The following is a 17,271-nucleotide window of genomic DNA, read 5'->3' as shown; positions in this document are numbered from 1 at the left end:
CAGCATCCTGGATTGTATTGGAAATAGCGTGGCCAGCAGGACTAGGGAAGTGATTGTCCCTCTGTACTCAGCTCTGGTGAGGCCACACCTCAAATACTGTGTTCAGTTTTGGGCCCCTCACTACAAGAAGGACATCGAGGTGTTGGAGCGTGTCCAGAGAAGAGCAACAAAACTGGTGAAGGGTCTAAAGAACAAGTCCTATGAGGAGCAGCTGGGGGAGCTGGGGTTGTTTAGCCTGGAGAAAAGGAGGCTCAGGGAAGACCTGATTGTGCTCTACAATTACCTTAAAGGAGGTTGTAGTGAGGTGGGGATCAGGCTCTTCTCCAAAGCACCAAGTGATATGATGAGGGGAAATGACCTGAATTTGAACTGGGGAGTGGGGATGAGAGGGGGGTTGGGTTGTATCTTAGGAGAAATTTATTTTCTGAGGAGGTTGTGTGACATTGGAATAGGCTGCCCAGGGAAGTGTTTGAGTCACCGTCCTTGCAGGTCTTCAAGAAATGTGTAGATGTAGAACTTAGTAGCATGTTTTAGTGGTGGACTTGAGTACTAGGTTAAAGGTTGGACTAGATGATGTTGGAGGTCTTTTCTAACCTGAATGATTCTATGATTTATGAAAAATACATAAACTATTTTAAATCTTTGTGTATTCATAATGGGAAGGGAACTAGCAAAGTATTCACAAACTAGTCCTTTAGTGACCCAGAAGTGAATAATTTCTTTTGACCCGACATACACAGTAAATAAACTTAAACTGTACTTTTCAAGGGAATGAGGGGGGGGGAGGAAGCTTTTGAAATAAGGATAATTTTATCTGAACTTAGGTCAGTCACCTCACATGTACCACCTTCTAATCATCATTGCAAGAGAAATTCAGCTCTTCTATACAAATATCTTTATTGTTTTGAATAAATATATGGAATGCAATTAGACAATTCTGCTTGCCAGTGTAGTGGCTTGTAATATGAATGTAAACAGTACAAAGTCCAAATTTCTTTTTATTTTAAAAAATATATCTTTTTTTATCCTCTCCTTTCCTCTGTCAACTTGTATGATTCAAGAGAGGGGAGAAGCTGGGAATCAGAATGGAAAACAATACCAATGGAAAAACAATAACAATGGACCTTCATGTAGCAGCTTCCCTCGTTCTATTCACCCTGTTTGCACAGTAAATTAAATAACAAGGAAGTTGAAGACTTACATTAACTTTTTTAAAAAAGGTTTTAGAAAAGCAGAACTTCTTGAAGCTAACTTTTCTGTTTAGTATCTGTTTCTGCACATTGAAATGTGTATTAGTGCCAGGCATTAACCTTGAGGTTAAAAACACTAAACTTAGTGCCTGTGTCCTTCTCACAGCAGCCAAATTGCTTGATAGCTCTTAAAAGCAAAGCAAATCAAAACAAAGTATACCTGCTAATCAGACTAATGAAAAGTTCCTATGCATAGTACGAATGTTGAAGAATAATTTGTACGTACCCATATATTCTGATACTTAATAGTGACTTTTTGCTAGTCAATTACAGGAGTATGCCTCATGCATGACTGAGAAAAACCATCCAGTGCAACAAATTTGTAAAATACATGTCCAAATATCTTCAGTCAACATAAACCAAATTATATAATCATGAAAAAACACAGTAATTATATATCAGAAGTGCTTAGTACCCCCTACTTTTATTAGCTGAGATAATAGTAATTTATTATAACTGAATATATCTTTATAAGTGTACTTGAACATCTGTTTTCAGTAGTGAGTTGAGTTTTCTATCCATGAGCTCTTTTAAGGAAGTTAAACCTGCTAAACCCTTCTTTAAGTTATTTGAGTGTTGTATTTGCCAACTCTTTAAACACTTGATACACTTCAAAGGTTTTTGGGGTCTCTTTCTGCTTTCTTTTTTTGTTTACAGTAGGAACTATTCCTAGAATTATACTCTCATGTCAGTACCTGTTCATAATTCCCATTTAAATGAATTGGAGTTACCTGTACTAATAATAGATCTACACTGCCTATGAAGTTGTAATTCCTGTGTTTAAAAAGAAGTAAACAAATCTGAAGGTTAATAATAATTTTCTATGAATAATTCACTGACACTTAGCTTTCATATAGACTTGTGTAACTAATTCTTTTCTCTTTCTTATCTGCTGCTGAAAAGAGGTTCCAGGTAATGCTCTTATTTTGCTCTCTGCTCCATATTTTACTGTCATCTTTTGTTTTCCTTGAAAAGCCATCTGTCATGTTGGGTGCTATACCATGCACCTACTACTCTTCAGAATATTACTGTACTACTTACAAACTGTGTATATATGTGTTATTGTTCTGTTCAATATATTAAGCTAGGTATTTCTTTACCTACCAATATAAAAGTAACTATAGGGACTGTTAAACGTGTCTAAGTTTTACAAATAATAATTTCTAATACTAGTTATTGAAATGTATAAATTAACACTCAGTCCAATTCCTAGCTGACGGCTTTCCACCTCAGTTGTGGAAGGTTTTACACTTGTTTCAACAGATTCACCTGATGTGTCAAGGTGTACATGTCGCTTAAGTGTTGAAGTATTAAATTACTTACATCTGCAGTAGTGTATACAAAATGCAACTTCCTACTCACAGGACACGTGGAAATCATGATGACTAAACATTGTCAGGGACCTTATTTTAAAACTACCAGGTTTCCTTATCTTCTAATGGAAATCAGATGTCTAAAGTTTCACAAGTGACTTTGAAAATATTACCAAAAGTTAATGCAAAAGCTCTTTACTTTTTAAATTCATTCTCTCCTTCATACTTGTTGACACCTTTTGGGGAGGACAGTGAAAGTCACTTTATGCTGACGACTACTGCAAAATCAATTGTTAAGTTCTGTGCAAGCCACCCAAAGTACAAAGTGTGTCTCTGGTTACCCTCACAGGAAGGAGCTTTTCATTTGTACTAGCAACTGCAATTTGCTCTAGGAAATCATGCTCACAGTAACATTAACTTTCAAGACAGAAATAAATGTTGTAATTGACATTATCGTGAGTTGTCATGGAACTCAAAGAACCAGTGGTAGTTTGTTAACCACAGAAAAGGAAAATCCAGCTGACCATCCTTTGTTCAGTTAATGACTTTAGATACTTGATATCAATAATGAATACAGGGAGTGAGGTGCAATATCACCATGCAAGTTAAGTGGGTAGCAATATTGATAATATTGAAATTATATCAAAAAGCATGAAAAAGGGATTTCTTCTTGTTCGTAAACTACTTCAAATTGCTTCTATTATTCCTTTTTTTCATGGTCTCCTAACAAGAAATAATAATGTATAAATACTGATTCTATTGTCATGTTGAAAGTGAAGTGCCATAATTGAGGTATTTGTTTTCCCCTGTGATAGATGGCTGGACCTCTTCTTCCACATGTTCAAACTGACCCCATTCATGAGTGCCTTCACCCCAAAATGTTATTCATGTTCTCCCACCCATCTTTTGCATGTATTGTATGAGCATGCAGCCAATCTTGTACTTGCAAATATATGACCACTGTGTGCTGTATTAGTCATTTTTCTGCACATAACTAGCAGGTAAAAAATACCTTCATCTTTTGAAACTTTAGAAAAGCACTTGGAAAATACATTCTGGTATTCTTCAACATTCCTGCTTTTAAATGCACCCTGAAACTTAACTGGGGAAAAAAATACATATGTGCCTGTAGTTTGCATTCAAGTTCCACTGCTCTGAATCACTATAGTTTGTGTTTCGTAGATGGGTACTTAACTCACAGGTCATCTAAAAATTTATGTATGTAACTGAGTGTAAATTGTCAAGTCCTCTTAGTAACTTTATTCATTTGATTCTTCTGTATGATAATGTGTCAGCTCTGATTGGCTAAGGATAAGCATCAACCTGTATCCATGTCTGTCTGTCTGTACAGACTTTAAGTACAGATGGTCTTTACAATCAGTTGCATAACATGAAGTTGTTTTACTTCTCCCATTCCATCAAAAGGAATTAGCAGACAGCAATGTTAGAAGAAGGCCATGTTCTAGATCCAAGCAGGAGAGAAATCTTCAGTTCCAGTCATTTTGGTTCCAGTAACATAAACCTGTGCCAGAACCATGTATTTTCAGTTTTTACTGCTTATTTTTTCTGGGGAAAAAAAAAAAAAAACAAACATGAAATTTTTCTTAAGCTTTTTCTTACACTCTTTTACTGTATTTTATTTTTCTGCTTTTTCACTTTCCCCTATCTTGCAGGGTCATAAATGAAGGGAAAAGAAAATAAAAAAGAGGGGGAAAAAGGAAGGGAAAGAAGTGAGGCTTGAGTGCTCTTTGTCACATGTGAGGATGATGAGTTGAAGAAGGTCTCCTTATGCTATTTTTTTTTATGAATTCCTATAACAACAGTAATAGTAGTAAGACTGTTTTGCTGGGTTGGCAATCATCACCCAGAAATCAAAAATATAAAATATTTGGGAGTGTGCTAGAGTGAGCAGGAAGTGGATTGATCAGTTTTGCTCCATCTTCCCTTTCCCCCATCCGTGAAACTGATAGAGGCTACACACAGCCTTTGCATGGAGCCTGCCTGCTCAGCAGCAGTCTCTTCACTCACTTGTACTGCGGGGCTGTCAACTTCCCTATTACTATAAAGCTTAGTTTATTTTTGTTGTTGTTTTTTTAGGGAAAAACCTGTTGAACCTACTTCTCATTTTCTTTATTTCAAAAGCACATCATTACAGGGATTTCCTCTGCTGTTCTAGCTGCATCCTTTCCATTTCTTTGAATCTCTCCAGACCTGTGCAGTCCTCTCTTAGTCTCTGATATTTATATTCCTTTGCAACAGTAGTCAAATAGCACTGACCTCTGACTAATGATGAATGTGCGTAGCTCCTCCTAAAAAAAAAATAGTGTTTCTGTGAATTAATGTGTTTTTTCTTTTTGGTAGGTCTAAACAGAGATGGGAATAAAACTATTTTTATAGCCGTCTAGTTAGGAATTGTCCTAAGAGAATAGGACTCAGTTCTCTAGAATTTGAACTTCTTGCTTCAGATTTTTTTTTTGATGGTAAGGTCGTCTCTTGCCTTTGATCTGAAATCTTAATTTGCTTTTTTGCTACTAAATTTTTAATAATTTAAAAAGTGATTTTAGTTAATGATATGCTTCTTTTAGTCTGCTGTTCAAGGTAATAAGAGAAATTTCTGCAAGATGACTTAGATCTAGAATCTGACATTCTTGTTCCATGTACTGCCTGAAATGTAATCTAAAGGAAGACACATCTAAAGATTTCCTTGCTGTCTGACAAGTATTAGAAATTATGCTTCTCTCTCAGCTATGAAGACTTTCTGGAACTGCAAGAGTAGTGTATCTTTTTCTACTTTCTTTTCTTCAGTAATGTTTGGATTTTTGCCCAAACATTTGTGCTGGTGTTTTTGTGGGCTTAGATATTGATACTTCACAGTGGAATAAGGTGGCAGTGTGATTTTCTTTAGTCCTTGATATGTCTTTGACAGCTGGATTTGTCTTTGGCTAGAAACCTTTTTGATTAGATATACTTCAGTAAGTAGTCATTAGATATACTTCAGTAAATAGAATTCCTAGCTGTAAAATAACAGGATAAATATTGGGTACGTGCAGTTCATTTAACTTTTTAACTCTATGCATTTTTCAAATACTTTTGATATTCAGAGAACTATTTATTATTTTTCTATTTAGCTTCAGAAATCATAGACGCTAGAGTTTGTTCAGTGTTAAGCAGTACTTCTTACATACATACGTTTAAAAAAAAAAAGTTATTTGATAATATTCTGGGATATATATATTCTATATCAAACATTGTGACATTTCCAAACAGATATCAAAAAAAAAAGAGTTCTTTATGAAAGAAAGGGGAATTTTAATGCAAATTTACCTCTTTTAAAGAAGAAGTTTAATGAAGCTGTTAGATTTAGTTAGCTTTTTAATTGGACCTGGGCTGTATTAGTTCCTCTTTTTTTCCCTCTCTCTGTCTTCATTTACTTGAATGAATAAGGGCAATTTTTTATTCTCTGTATCACTGAAGTGCTTTCAGAGAACCCATTCCCCATAAAGAATGTGTCCTTGAATTTTGTTCATGCATTTCAGTAGTTTGATTTGATTGGATAGTTACTGGATTTCATTAGCACGCAATGTTAAGAGGGCTTCCATGTGACACTAGGAGATCTGTATTATGTGTGGGAGATCGTGATCAGAGTATTTGCAAGTGAAATTGCTTATCTACTGTGATATGATCAAATATTTTTCCTGATGACCTATTTCTATATTTGCCTAATATGATAAACATTATGATCAATTGGGAATGCTTTCTATAGATGATTTAGAAACCTATAAATAAAAATGTAGTTTCTTTATTAAAAAAAAAAGTGAATTTTGATCACGCGTAGTGGTAATACCATTGTAATATGACAGACTTGATGAAAAGATGCTAGGAGTCAGTGGTGATAAGACAGAACAGGAGAAAGAATCTGAAAAATAGCTGAGGATGCTGGGAATTTCACATCCAGTATAAGACCTGAAAAGAGATGTTCAAGAGCCAGTAATGATTCAAGAGTGTTCGTGAAATTGTACGTTGGGATTACTGACAGAAATCAGATGTGTTCCTTAGTTTCTGTACCGGCCAACAAGCTTATGTAGATGTAGCCCAGTACATGCGTGGTTTTGCTTTTTTTCCCTCAGCTCCAAAAGTTGGTAGAATGGAAGCAGGTTGATATAATCTTTTTGGATTTCAGCAAGGCTTTCAATACTGTTTCTCACAGTATCCTTCTGGACAAAATGTCCAGCATGTAGCTAGATAAATGCATATTGCAGTGGGTGAACAATTGGCTGACGGTTCAGGCTCAAAGGGTTATAGTAAATGAGGTTACGTCAGGGTGGTGGCCAGGTACCAGTGCATTTCTGCAGGGCTCCATTTTAGGGCCAGTTCTCTTCAATATTTTCATAAATGACTTGGGTGTAGGACTTAAAGGTCTACTGAGTTATTTTGCAGACAATACTAAGTTGGGATGAGCTGTTGACGCCCTCGAGGGTAGAGAAGCCTTGCAGAGAGATCTTGACAAATTTGAGGGCTGGACAATCACCAACAATATGAAGTTTAACAAGAGAAAGTGCCGGATTCTGCAGCTAGGACGGGGCAACCCTGGATACACATACAGACTGGGAGAGGAGAGGGTGGAGAGCAGCCCCACAGAAAGGGATCTGGGGGCTGTGGTGAACAGAAATTGAATGTGAGTCAACAGTGTGCCCTAGCAGCCAAAAGGACCAACCATATCTTGGTGTGCATCAAGCACGGCATGGCTAGCTGGTCAAGGGAAGGGATTGTCTCGCTCTTCTCTGCGCTGGTATGGCCTCACCTCAAGTACTGTGTGCAGTTTTGGGCGCCACCCATAAGAAGGATATAAAACTATTAGAGAGTGTCCAAAGGAGGGCTACAAAGATCGTGAAGGGTCTAGAGGGTAAGATGTATGAGTAGAGGCTGAGGTCCCTTGGTTTCTTCAGCCCAGAGCAGAGGAGGGGAGGCCTCATGGCAGCCTGCAGTTTCCTCACGAGGGGATGGAAGCAGGGCAGACATTGATCTCTATATATGAATATTGTGAATACGATTCATGTGTATGAATTCCTTCTAACTGGCGTCTTCAGAGAGGAAAAAGAGATCTTTAACTGAGGATCTCTGAGAATGAAGTCTGTGGTTACATTCCCACCAAGCATGTTTAAAGCAGAACAGAAAGAATGAATATAATTGTCATCTCTTAATATTTGTTTCCGAGTGAGGAGACCTTTTGTGCATGTCCACACTGGACTTGTTTTCAGACCTGCGTTCTTATATATGGTAGATGTCGTAGCTTTTGCTTTGACTGCAGGTTTATCTTAGAAGTCTGTTCTGCAAGAGTAAGAATTTTGGAGTAGCAAAAAAAAAACCACACAAGTGTTAGCCTATCATTCTGTTTGAAATTATAGAAGTATTTCTCTATAAATCTTTTCAATTAGTGTTGTTTGCTATTAATAAAATTTGTACTTATTTATAAATATGAAATATGAACTTTAGTTATTTTCTTTCATGACCTGAATTTTCAGTCTTTTCTTTAATTATTTAATCCTTTGAAATACATAAAAATTAGTTTAATACACCTTATATTTCTTCCCTGTGAAAAGATGCATTGTGTTAACTATCCAGTGTAAAATAATAATATTTATTTTTACATCTGGATTTGTGTTTTCTAATGTTAAGATTTTATATTTTATAGAATCTGGATTTATGTTGCTGAATGAAATATTTCAAGGACCTCTTTCTGGCTATGTCTTACATAGACGGTTTTATTGAACTTAATCATGTTTGGGTGATCAGGCAATCTGACTTTTTTTAGCAGACAGATTTGTAATCATACGGTTTTCTTTTGTACATTTTTTCATAAGTATTTACAGGTTTTCAGGTATAGAGGAAGTAACTAAAGTATCTCAGAGCACAGTTTATATTTGCGGTATAATTTGCATTAAAATACATACAGATGTTTTTTATTTGTCATATGAGATAAACCTATGAATTGTATTCAAATTGGACAGGGAAAGTGGAAGAATGTAATAAAGCTCAGAAAATGGTGTCTTATTTGAATAACTGAAATAACTTTGTAGTTCAAAACATACAGTATATAAGCAAATCATTATGTATTTTTCTTAGAAATAGCATGGTGCTTAATTGCATCAAAGTCATTGCTTGAACAAAGATCTAATTAAAAGATAAATTACTTCATACTAAAAGGGAGTATGAGAGAGAGCCAATGTGTTGATTTATGTATGTGATATTAGTTTGCTACACTACCCCCTGGATTAAGTAATCTGAATTTCACTGAATCTATATATAGTTTATTTTTAAATGAATCGTTCCTCTCAAGTGTCTTTCTTACTTTTTTTTTTCCCATGGCTACATGTGTTGCATATTTAGAATCAATTTGCTCCTGCAGAGTACTAGAAATAATTGTCTAATTTTGATCAATAAAATTTGTTTCTATGTTTCTTTCTGTATAAACTTGAACATCATCTGAAAGATGCTACAGGTATCTTATCAGTCATATCTATTTTAGATTTCTTAAATCTGGAGTATTCAGAACAGTGGAACATATGTTATGGCTAATAGTCATGCATTTGCATGGTGATGATTTATTTTCAGCTGAGTGTTCTTCAATAACTTGCTTCTATCGATGTAAGAATGAATAGAAAGGTGTACCTGGGGTTCTTTACCAAGTGTTACAACAGGAAAAGGTAGAGCCTACTGAAGGATTGTGGGAAGCAGGAATGATGATCTCAAGTATTTAGAACAATCAGGTATGGAAAAGAAAGAAATACCTTAAGAATACAGCATTAAAAACCAAGAATATTAGATCAATTGTAATTCATTGAAAAACAAGCTTTTTCATTAACCTCATGGATTGTTGTTGGAAGAATTGTCAGAAAACTTAGCATATTTAACATTTCTGAAATCAAGGGCGTTTGCTTTTTCCGTTGACAGAGGCATTTCTTTTAAAGATGGATGGAAATATCAGTTAAGCAGGCTGGTGCTAGGAGTTTTTCTTGTACAGTAGCAGGTTAGAAGGTACTGTGTTAGTATGGAATGGGTGACGGACAGCCTTCTCTTATTCACAGTTCTTTATTTCAGACCACCAGTTAGTAGGGCGTTGCCACAGCCAGAGAAACTTCAGACAAATAATGTTGGGAAAAAAAAGAGACCTATAGAGGTAAGAAAAGGCACACTGATCTCTCCTCCCTCTCCTTTTAGATTTTTTTTTTGCCAGAAATTGACACGTTTGTGGACATGCTAAATGATTGTTTCATTTTAAATTTATCAAAGATTGAAATAGTGAATAGTGAGTAAATAACAAAAAAGTGGGAGAGGATTTTTTTTTCATTTTGGTAAATCCTCAAAATAATGTTACATCTCCCACAAACTAAATGGAGCATGGCTTCATTCTTATTAAGAATAAAACCCTTTAAATGCAATATGTAGACAACAGTATGTCTTGTTCAGATAACTTTTTATTCTTAGTGGGTGTATTGTCACTAATAAAACATCTGTTATTGTAAAAATTATTGAATTTTCTTTTAAAATTTTTAAACTCACTATTAACAGTTAAGTTTAATTTTATATATATATATATATATATATGTGTATATATATTCATAATGTCTTTGGCTCCAGCACTTTTCCTAGTATATAGCCAATGCAAATAAATATACTCACTTGTGATTAATCTGAAGTGGAAATTTCACCTAACCTTGAAAAATGCAGTTTTTTATATGAACTAAAATATTTTTTATGACTTAACAAAATGCTTCTTTTAGGATAAAAAACCAATCTTTTGTCAGCAATGTTCCAGAATTTTTAGGTGGTAACGCAACATTCCTAACTGCCAAGTGGAATTAGATTGTGGGCCAGAGTTTCTAAGCTGACAAAATAGGCAAGATCTCAGTTTCTGTTGGTTTGAGACATCATTAAACTCCTCTTTCATTACTTCATAAGGACATATTTGAAAAATAAAATCCTGGAAAAGTCTGCAAAATTCATAATTCCTTTAAGTTTTTGATTATCTAATAGATTTAAATATCTTTCTTAGGACCTAATTTTGGAGCTGGTATTTGGGTACCGAGGCAAGGACTGCAGAAACAATGTGCACTATTTGAACGATGGTGCCGATGTAATATATCATACTGCATCTATTGGGATCTTGTATAACGTGGCAACAGGTAAGAGAAAACCTACTTGAGGAAAATGTTTCTTATCACATATGGAGTAATAGTTTATGAAGTTACTGGTATGCTTTAAATCTAATAAAATTAGATGGGAAAAGTAATATTTTTATTTGCTGTTGCTGAAGATGCAGTCTGTAGAGATAATTCCTAATATCTGCATGAGCAAGCTTTATATATTTAAATCTTTCTGCTAACTGAATTTTGAAGGAAGTAAAGATTTGATTATTTTGGCATTAGCTTTCTGGAACTTGCCTGCTAAAATGAAATGTAGATGTAAAACTTTGTTTAGGGAACAGTTCAGAGTTATTGAGTATTACATATTAAAATCAAGATAAAAAATTAAGGATTTCTGTATGCTGGTTTTAAGCTCCAAACTGTAATACCATCATAATATTTTTCTCTAACAAATATTATAAAGTTTATATACGTGTCTTATAAGTTTATAAACATGTCTATGTGTGTATAAATGTTTTAATTAAAGTTGGATTTTAATGTTTTTTATCTTAGGTTCTCAGTCTTTTTACCAAGAACACAATGATGATATTTTGTGCCTCACTGTAAATCAGCACCCCAAGTTTACCAACATAGTGGCAACTGGCCAAGTAGGTATGTTTGTATTTTTGTAAAAAGAAATTAACGTAAGAGCATGCAATTAGGGCCTTGTGAGTTCATGATAAATCACAAAAGTATTTGATTATGCTATCTCCGTTTGTATGAGTGTTACTCAGTTACCTGTCCTCTTTATATGTTTATATGAATGTAATTTAATGAAGTTAAAAAAAAAAAAAAGACAAAAAAAACATTCAGGTATGAAAGAAAGCTTATCTTTTGTTTGCAGTGTTATGAAAAATATATTTTTAAAGAAATTTTAAGCCCCATGAAATTAGTCTGTGTTTATTTAACTAACAGCTTGTGTTAGGCCTTCCAAGCAATCATAGACCTTCCAAAGAGACTTAATTAAGCTATCCCTGATTTTTTTTAATAGATTAGAATCAGAATACTTTAAATAGTTGTCACTTGATGTAGTTCTGTCGCATCAGGAAGGTTTAAAATACCTACTTAGTGTTTTGTTAATATGTAGCTGTAAGATTCTAGACAGAACCCAAACCCTAAGGGTGTTACCCTACAGATAAATATAGATTTCTGGGGAAAAAAGAGATGTTTCATAGCAACGTTACAATTGATCTGTGAACTCACCAAATTAAAAATAATAATAATAATTTTAAAAAAAACCACCGTATCTGCGTAGCTCAACGAGTACCACTGTTTCTAAATTTCTCAGATGAACATAATTTTTTTTATAGTCCTGCAACCCAAGAGCAGTTTCCATACTTTCAGTTGTTTCTTAGCAGATGGAAGCATACGTTGTTTTCCTGAGTGCATAGAACACAAAGAAAATGATTGTTCGTTTTAGTCAGAATAACTTTTTTTGTAGATTTTTTTTCAGGTGTTTCATCTAAATATGGTCAGAGTTTTTTATTACCTGCTTTCCGGTGTCTTTTGGATTTTTAAGTGCATGTTTCATTAAAACTGACTCATCGATAGTAGTAACTACTTAGGTAAACTAGCTGAATTTCTTGGTGAGTTTCCTGCCTCACATCAATTTAAAGAAATGGAAATAATTTAAACAGAAAAAAATATCTGCAGATTTTTACCTGTGGTTTCATTGCAAAGGATATTTGCAGGAATATATGCCTTTTATTGTTATAGGAAATCATTTGCTTTTGCAGCATATTTCTTAATCTGTCTTAATTTCTTAAGATAGAATATATGGGAAGAATGTAGTCACAATGTAGAAATCTGTTCTTTGCATGGATCATTTTCTTCAGTGTTCAGTTTACTCAAGAAGAAACACGTGGACCCTTAACTCTTTTTAATTTCATAATCATTTCTACACCAACTAGCAGTAGAACAATATAAATTCTTTCATAATGTGGATTAAGGGATACAAATCAGGAGCAGATGACACTAAAAAAATTGAACTGCAAAAACACTTTATAATTGAAAGAATTACACTTTAAAAAACGAACTGGAATCAAAATGTCTTTGAACAACATTTGGTTGTTAGATTCCAAAGAGACATTAACAAGCAAATACTTCATAAAGAACATACTAAACTGATTCTATTTGTCTTTTTGATATGACTTGCACAAATGCATCTTCACTACCGTAATTCAAATCTTCAAAAGATTTACAGAAACATTAGCTTCAAATATTTTTAAACTACAGTGCTCTTTCATAGAGTCTCAGTAATATTTCCCAATAGCTGAAACTATAATCCTGATTTCTTATCACTCCTGTAGAGGATCATTGAGTGTATTTGCTACTTGCCAGAATCAGATTCAAACGTTATTTCTCAGCAGAATAATAAATGGCATTTTTCTACTTAATTTGTTAAGACATCAGTAACATGTTAAATTCTATTATTATTATTTAGAGTTGGGCAAAGAGAGACCTAACATACACCAAAATGAAAGTTTCATGTTGTAACTCAAAATGGAAATCAAAATATATTAATTCTGGTAATTCGTAGTTCTGATGTGACCACCATTTATCAGTAATTGATCATATTTAACACTAAATGCAGTATTGCTGCTGCTGCAATGCAAGGAGATGACATCAAGGTGTGTGTTAAGAAATTACACTAAATGTGGCATATATTTTTTTTAGCATTTATCTTATTTCTGGTCTAATTATTTTTCTGCTGCTTTTCCATTACAGGAGACTCAGCAGATATGTCAGGTAAGGGAAATAAAATTTTAACATCTTCAGGTGAAGTTAGCCTATCTAGTAGCCATTATGACTTTATAGAACAATAAGTGACATGAATTCATTTTTAGTTTATTCAAACCTGGGATCAGTCCTATTACTTTTAGCACTGAATATAAACCACAGTAGCTCAGCAAATCTTAAATGTAGAAACAATTAAAATGTTAGAATACACTTTAAAACTATTCTGTTGTAACATACTCCCTTCTTGCTGCCCAGTCACTAGTGAGTTCTAATACATACTATGACTATAGCATTGCTCTGTATGCTTGCAGGTTTTATAGACGTATTGGGGCTGACAATTAACAATTGTTTCAGATACTTAATTGAAAATAGTTTTTAAATATGCATTTTCAAAGTATATTCCATTGAGGAGGCCTAGGTGACTGAGTGAATAAAGCACTTTCACATTTTTGTATGATTGTCATGCAGTTATTACCACTGATCTAAAATGCTTGTTATGGTGTCAGTTTAATTATTTATGTATCATTTTTGGTCTTTGACGGTTTGACAGTCTTGATTGAGCTATTTTTATTAATAAGTCTTATTTCAACTGTAACCTAAAAAGTTCATCACCATCATGTGTGACTGAGTTCATTGTTGGGCAGCCATAATTGTCTTGTGACACATCTTCAGAGATGCATAAATGTGTGTTCATGTATACCTAGAAAATATAATAATCTTCATATGCATCTAAAGATTGTTCTGTGAAGATCAGATGTACAATGGCATTTTAATGTGTGTTGACTTCTTTCAAATATGCCAAATTGTGCTTGCTATAAGGATGGGAGGAAGAATATAGGTACCCCTTCCCACACAAACTATGTAAAAGAATCAGTGATGATATGGTTGTTTATATATTTAAAAAAAAAAATCACTGTTACTGTATATAATGCCTGGAGATTTTCCCTCTTTCACTTGCCCTTTTCTGATTGCAACTTTAGTTTGAGCCTTTGTACGTTACTAAATTCTGTTGTCACTGCCTGAAACCAGCACTCTTGATTTTTTCGTCTTCGTGGAACCATTAGTCTGGAATCCAAGCTGCTGCCTGCCTTCATTATAAAGATGCAGATAGTTTCACTTTAAATTTATTGATGGATATTTGGCACCCCTTTTACCAATAACTCTTTTTTTAGTTCCCATTTTCTGTTTTCTGCAGTGATGCACAGGTTCTTGAAACAGTGATATTGGTCATAGGCTGGAATGGCAAATTAAGTTTCATAATGACATGGTATAGATTTGCTTCATCTTACTGAAGATATTTTTTGTCCTGACAGCCCATGGTAGCTTTATTTCACTTCTCTCAGAAGGAAAATCTCTTAGAAAATCTCTCTTTGGAGAGATGTTCAGCAGCTGTAGTATTCCACAAGCAGGATACCAGGTCAAGACAGAGACTTTCAGAAGAGCACAGTCAAGTAGGAGGACTCAAGAATCAGTGCTCTCTATCCTTCAAGTCCTGATTTGAAAAATTTGCTCAGTTATTCACTTAGTTATACCTAGAGGAAGGTTTCTGTCTATCACCCAAGAGGATATTTTCAGTTGAGGTTATATGAGAGGTACACAAGCCAAGGGCCACGGAGTGTTTTACCAAAGAGAAGAACAAACAGTTCAAAGCTCTGCATTCCCTCAACGTTCTGTAAGGACAGCAGGGAGCTTGTTGAAAGTTTTGAGGCATACCACTAATTGACAACCCTTTCTGTTTTAATGGCATGTATATACTGTGCTGTATTACCTCTCAAATAGCAATGATCAAAAAATGTTGATGCCATGTGAGAAAATTGTGGGGAACAGAAGAAATTAAGAGATTGTTCCGAAGACTGTTTGGCAACAGCTGTGGAATTATACTTGAAAGTTTAGTTTCATGTGGCTAAAATTTTACCTAAGTCCCTGTGCATACTGTTTCCCATTGTAGGGGTGCCTTTGAGGGGTTAGATTTAGCTAATTAGAAACACAAAGCATGGAGCTGAAATGGATTTTAGTTTACGTGAATCTGGGTCTAAGACAGCAGCCAGTAACCTCCTGACTTGGCAGTCACATTTGCTTGAGATCAGAAGGAAGGACGTTTGAGGGAGACTGTTACTGTCCTGGAGATGCCCTAGATGCTACTCAGAGATTGCAAACTTGGATTGTAAGATCTTTGGAGAAGGCATTGCATTCTGAAGAAGACCTCAGATATCATCATAGTAGGAATAATTGCATACATAAATAGCAGGGAAAGATGGTTCAGCTTACAGTCCAAATGATACAGACTAAATTAAATACCCTAGTTCTCCTACACTAGTAAGCAGGCTGATTATTCAACTGACGTTTTCCTAGGAGAGCATACATTTCAGACAGATGACCATTTCATAGAAAAGGAGATTCTGGTCTTGTACTGTAACCTGATTTCTCAGAAGCTATCAGCTGTCCAAAAGCCCCACTTAGAAATTATGTTTTGATGGTTTACTCACTGTTTGTAGAGGTTTGAGTTAGCATGCTGAGACAAGTTTTACTCAAAGAAAAAAACAGGAGAAAACAGCTTGCTTTCAGAGCTTTTGCCATGTTTCATAGTTTTTGCTGTGCTTCAGAAGACCAGTAACACATTAAGCAACATTTACATCTCCAGTAGTATAATGAGGCCAAATTCTTAGTCCTGGCTTAATGATGCTATTTGCAGGAAATTGGTTTCCAAACAGGCCAAAATCTCCTTTCTTTTCTTTCTTTTCATCTGACCAGAATAATTTTGTCGTATTAATAACAAATAATAATTGCTTCAGTAAGCAAATCATTAGACACTTTCAATACATATGCTAATTAACTTTTCTTTTAATGTATATTTGTGTAGCTACAGCTCCTTCTATTCATGTGTGGGATGCAATGAACAAACAGACATTATCAGTACTGCGGTGCTACCATTCAAAGGGAGTTTGCTCAGTCAGTTTCAGTGCCACTGGCAAACTGCTGCTCTCCGTAGGGCTGGATCCCGAACATACCATTACCATTTGGAAGTGGCAGGAAGGTAGGAAAGTGATTGTTTTTTGTAGAATGCATTCATGTTAGAAGCATATTGGGCTGAGTCAAAGACAGTTATAACATAAAAGTATCAGCAGATAGAAAATTATTACAGTAAATGGTGTGCACTATGCACTGTGCAAGAAGAGGTAAGCTTACTTACCAGGTACTTACCTGTTTCAATAACTGCTAAAAATACCTCCTTTGGAACTGTTACATAAAGATGAGGATAGTTCTCTGATTTATAATTAGAATAATGAAGGAAAATTGTATTCTTAAAAAATATATATCTTTCAGCCATTTCTTTGCTGCTCGGTTAAAAACCCTTTATAAATGTCTTTTTTGCTCACAGTTGAAATTTTCTGTTCTTTTCTGTTCTTTTATCTTCTAAAGTCTGATTACTTGTTTTACTACTAAAATAATGCTCCCAAAGTTGCAAATTGCAGAAATGTGCCAGTACAGCTCATCTGTGCCACTATGTTATTTGTGTATTAAGTTATACTACAGTTATTCAGGTTGGCTTTGAACCAAGTTCAGGATTTAGGATAAAGCAATTTGGTTGTCTCTTTCCTATCCGTCAAAGCCACACCCAGATTTTAATATTGGTTCTTTAGTCATACTGGTTTATTTGCTCTCTCTTTTGAGATTTCTGTTCATTGACTAATATCTCTCAGAAGTTTATAAATAAACTACCAAATCAATTTAAATGATCCTTCACAGCTTGTGTAGCTGGATTCAGGATCAAATGTGCATTTTTGC

At 34.7% G+C, this 17,271-nt stretch overlaps 1 protein-coding gene across 7 annotated transcripts in view; it reads left to right on the top strand.

Annotated features, from left to right (window-relative positions):
* EML5 (EMAP like 5) overlaps positions 1–17,271 on the top strand; it is a 112,785-nt gene that overhangs the window by 76,587 nt on the left and 18,927 nt on the right. For 4 of the 7 annotated variants that reach the window (XM_083836484.1, XM_083836483.1, XM_083836482.1 and 1 more), the window contains 5 exons: positions 9,662–9,740; positions 10,617–10,746; positions 11,260–11,358; positions 13,474–13,494; positions 16,346–16,519. In XM_083836484.1, coding sequence (XP_083692610.1) covers positions 9,662–9,740; positions 10,617–10,746; positions 11,260–11,358; positions 13,474–13,494; positions 16,346–16,519 — 503 coding nt within the window. Of the gene's footprint in view, positions 1–9,648; positions 9,741–10,616; positions 10,747–11,259; positions 11,359–13,473; positions 13,495–16,345; positions 16,520–17,271 lie in introns of those variants that run through there. The other 3 variants (XM_083836487.1, XM_083836485.1, XR_014584596.1) reach the window with 3 other exon arrangements.

The sequence above is a fragment of the Anser anser genome (assembly GCF_964211835.1).
Source record: "Anser anser genome assembly, chromosome: 5".
In the NCBI taxonomy this organism is placed as follows: Eukaryota; Metazoa; Chordata; class Aves; order Anseriformes; family Anatidae; genus Anser; species Anser anser.
This window is presented reverse-complemented; position numbering and strand designations above follow the sequence as displayed.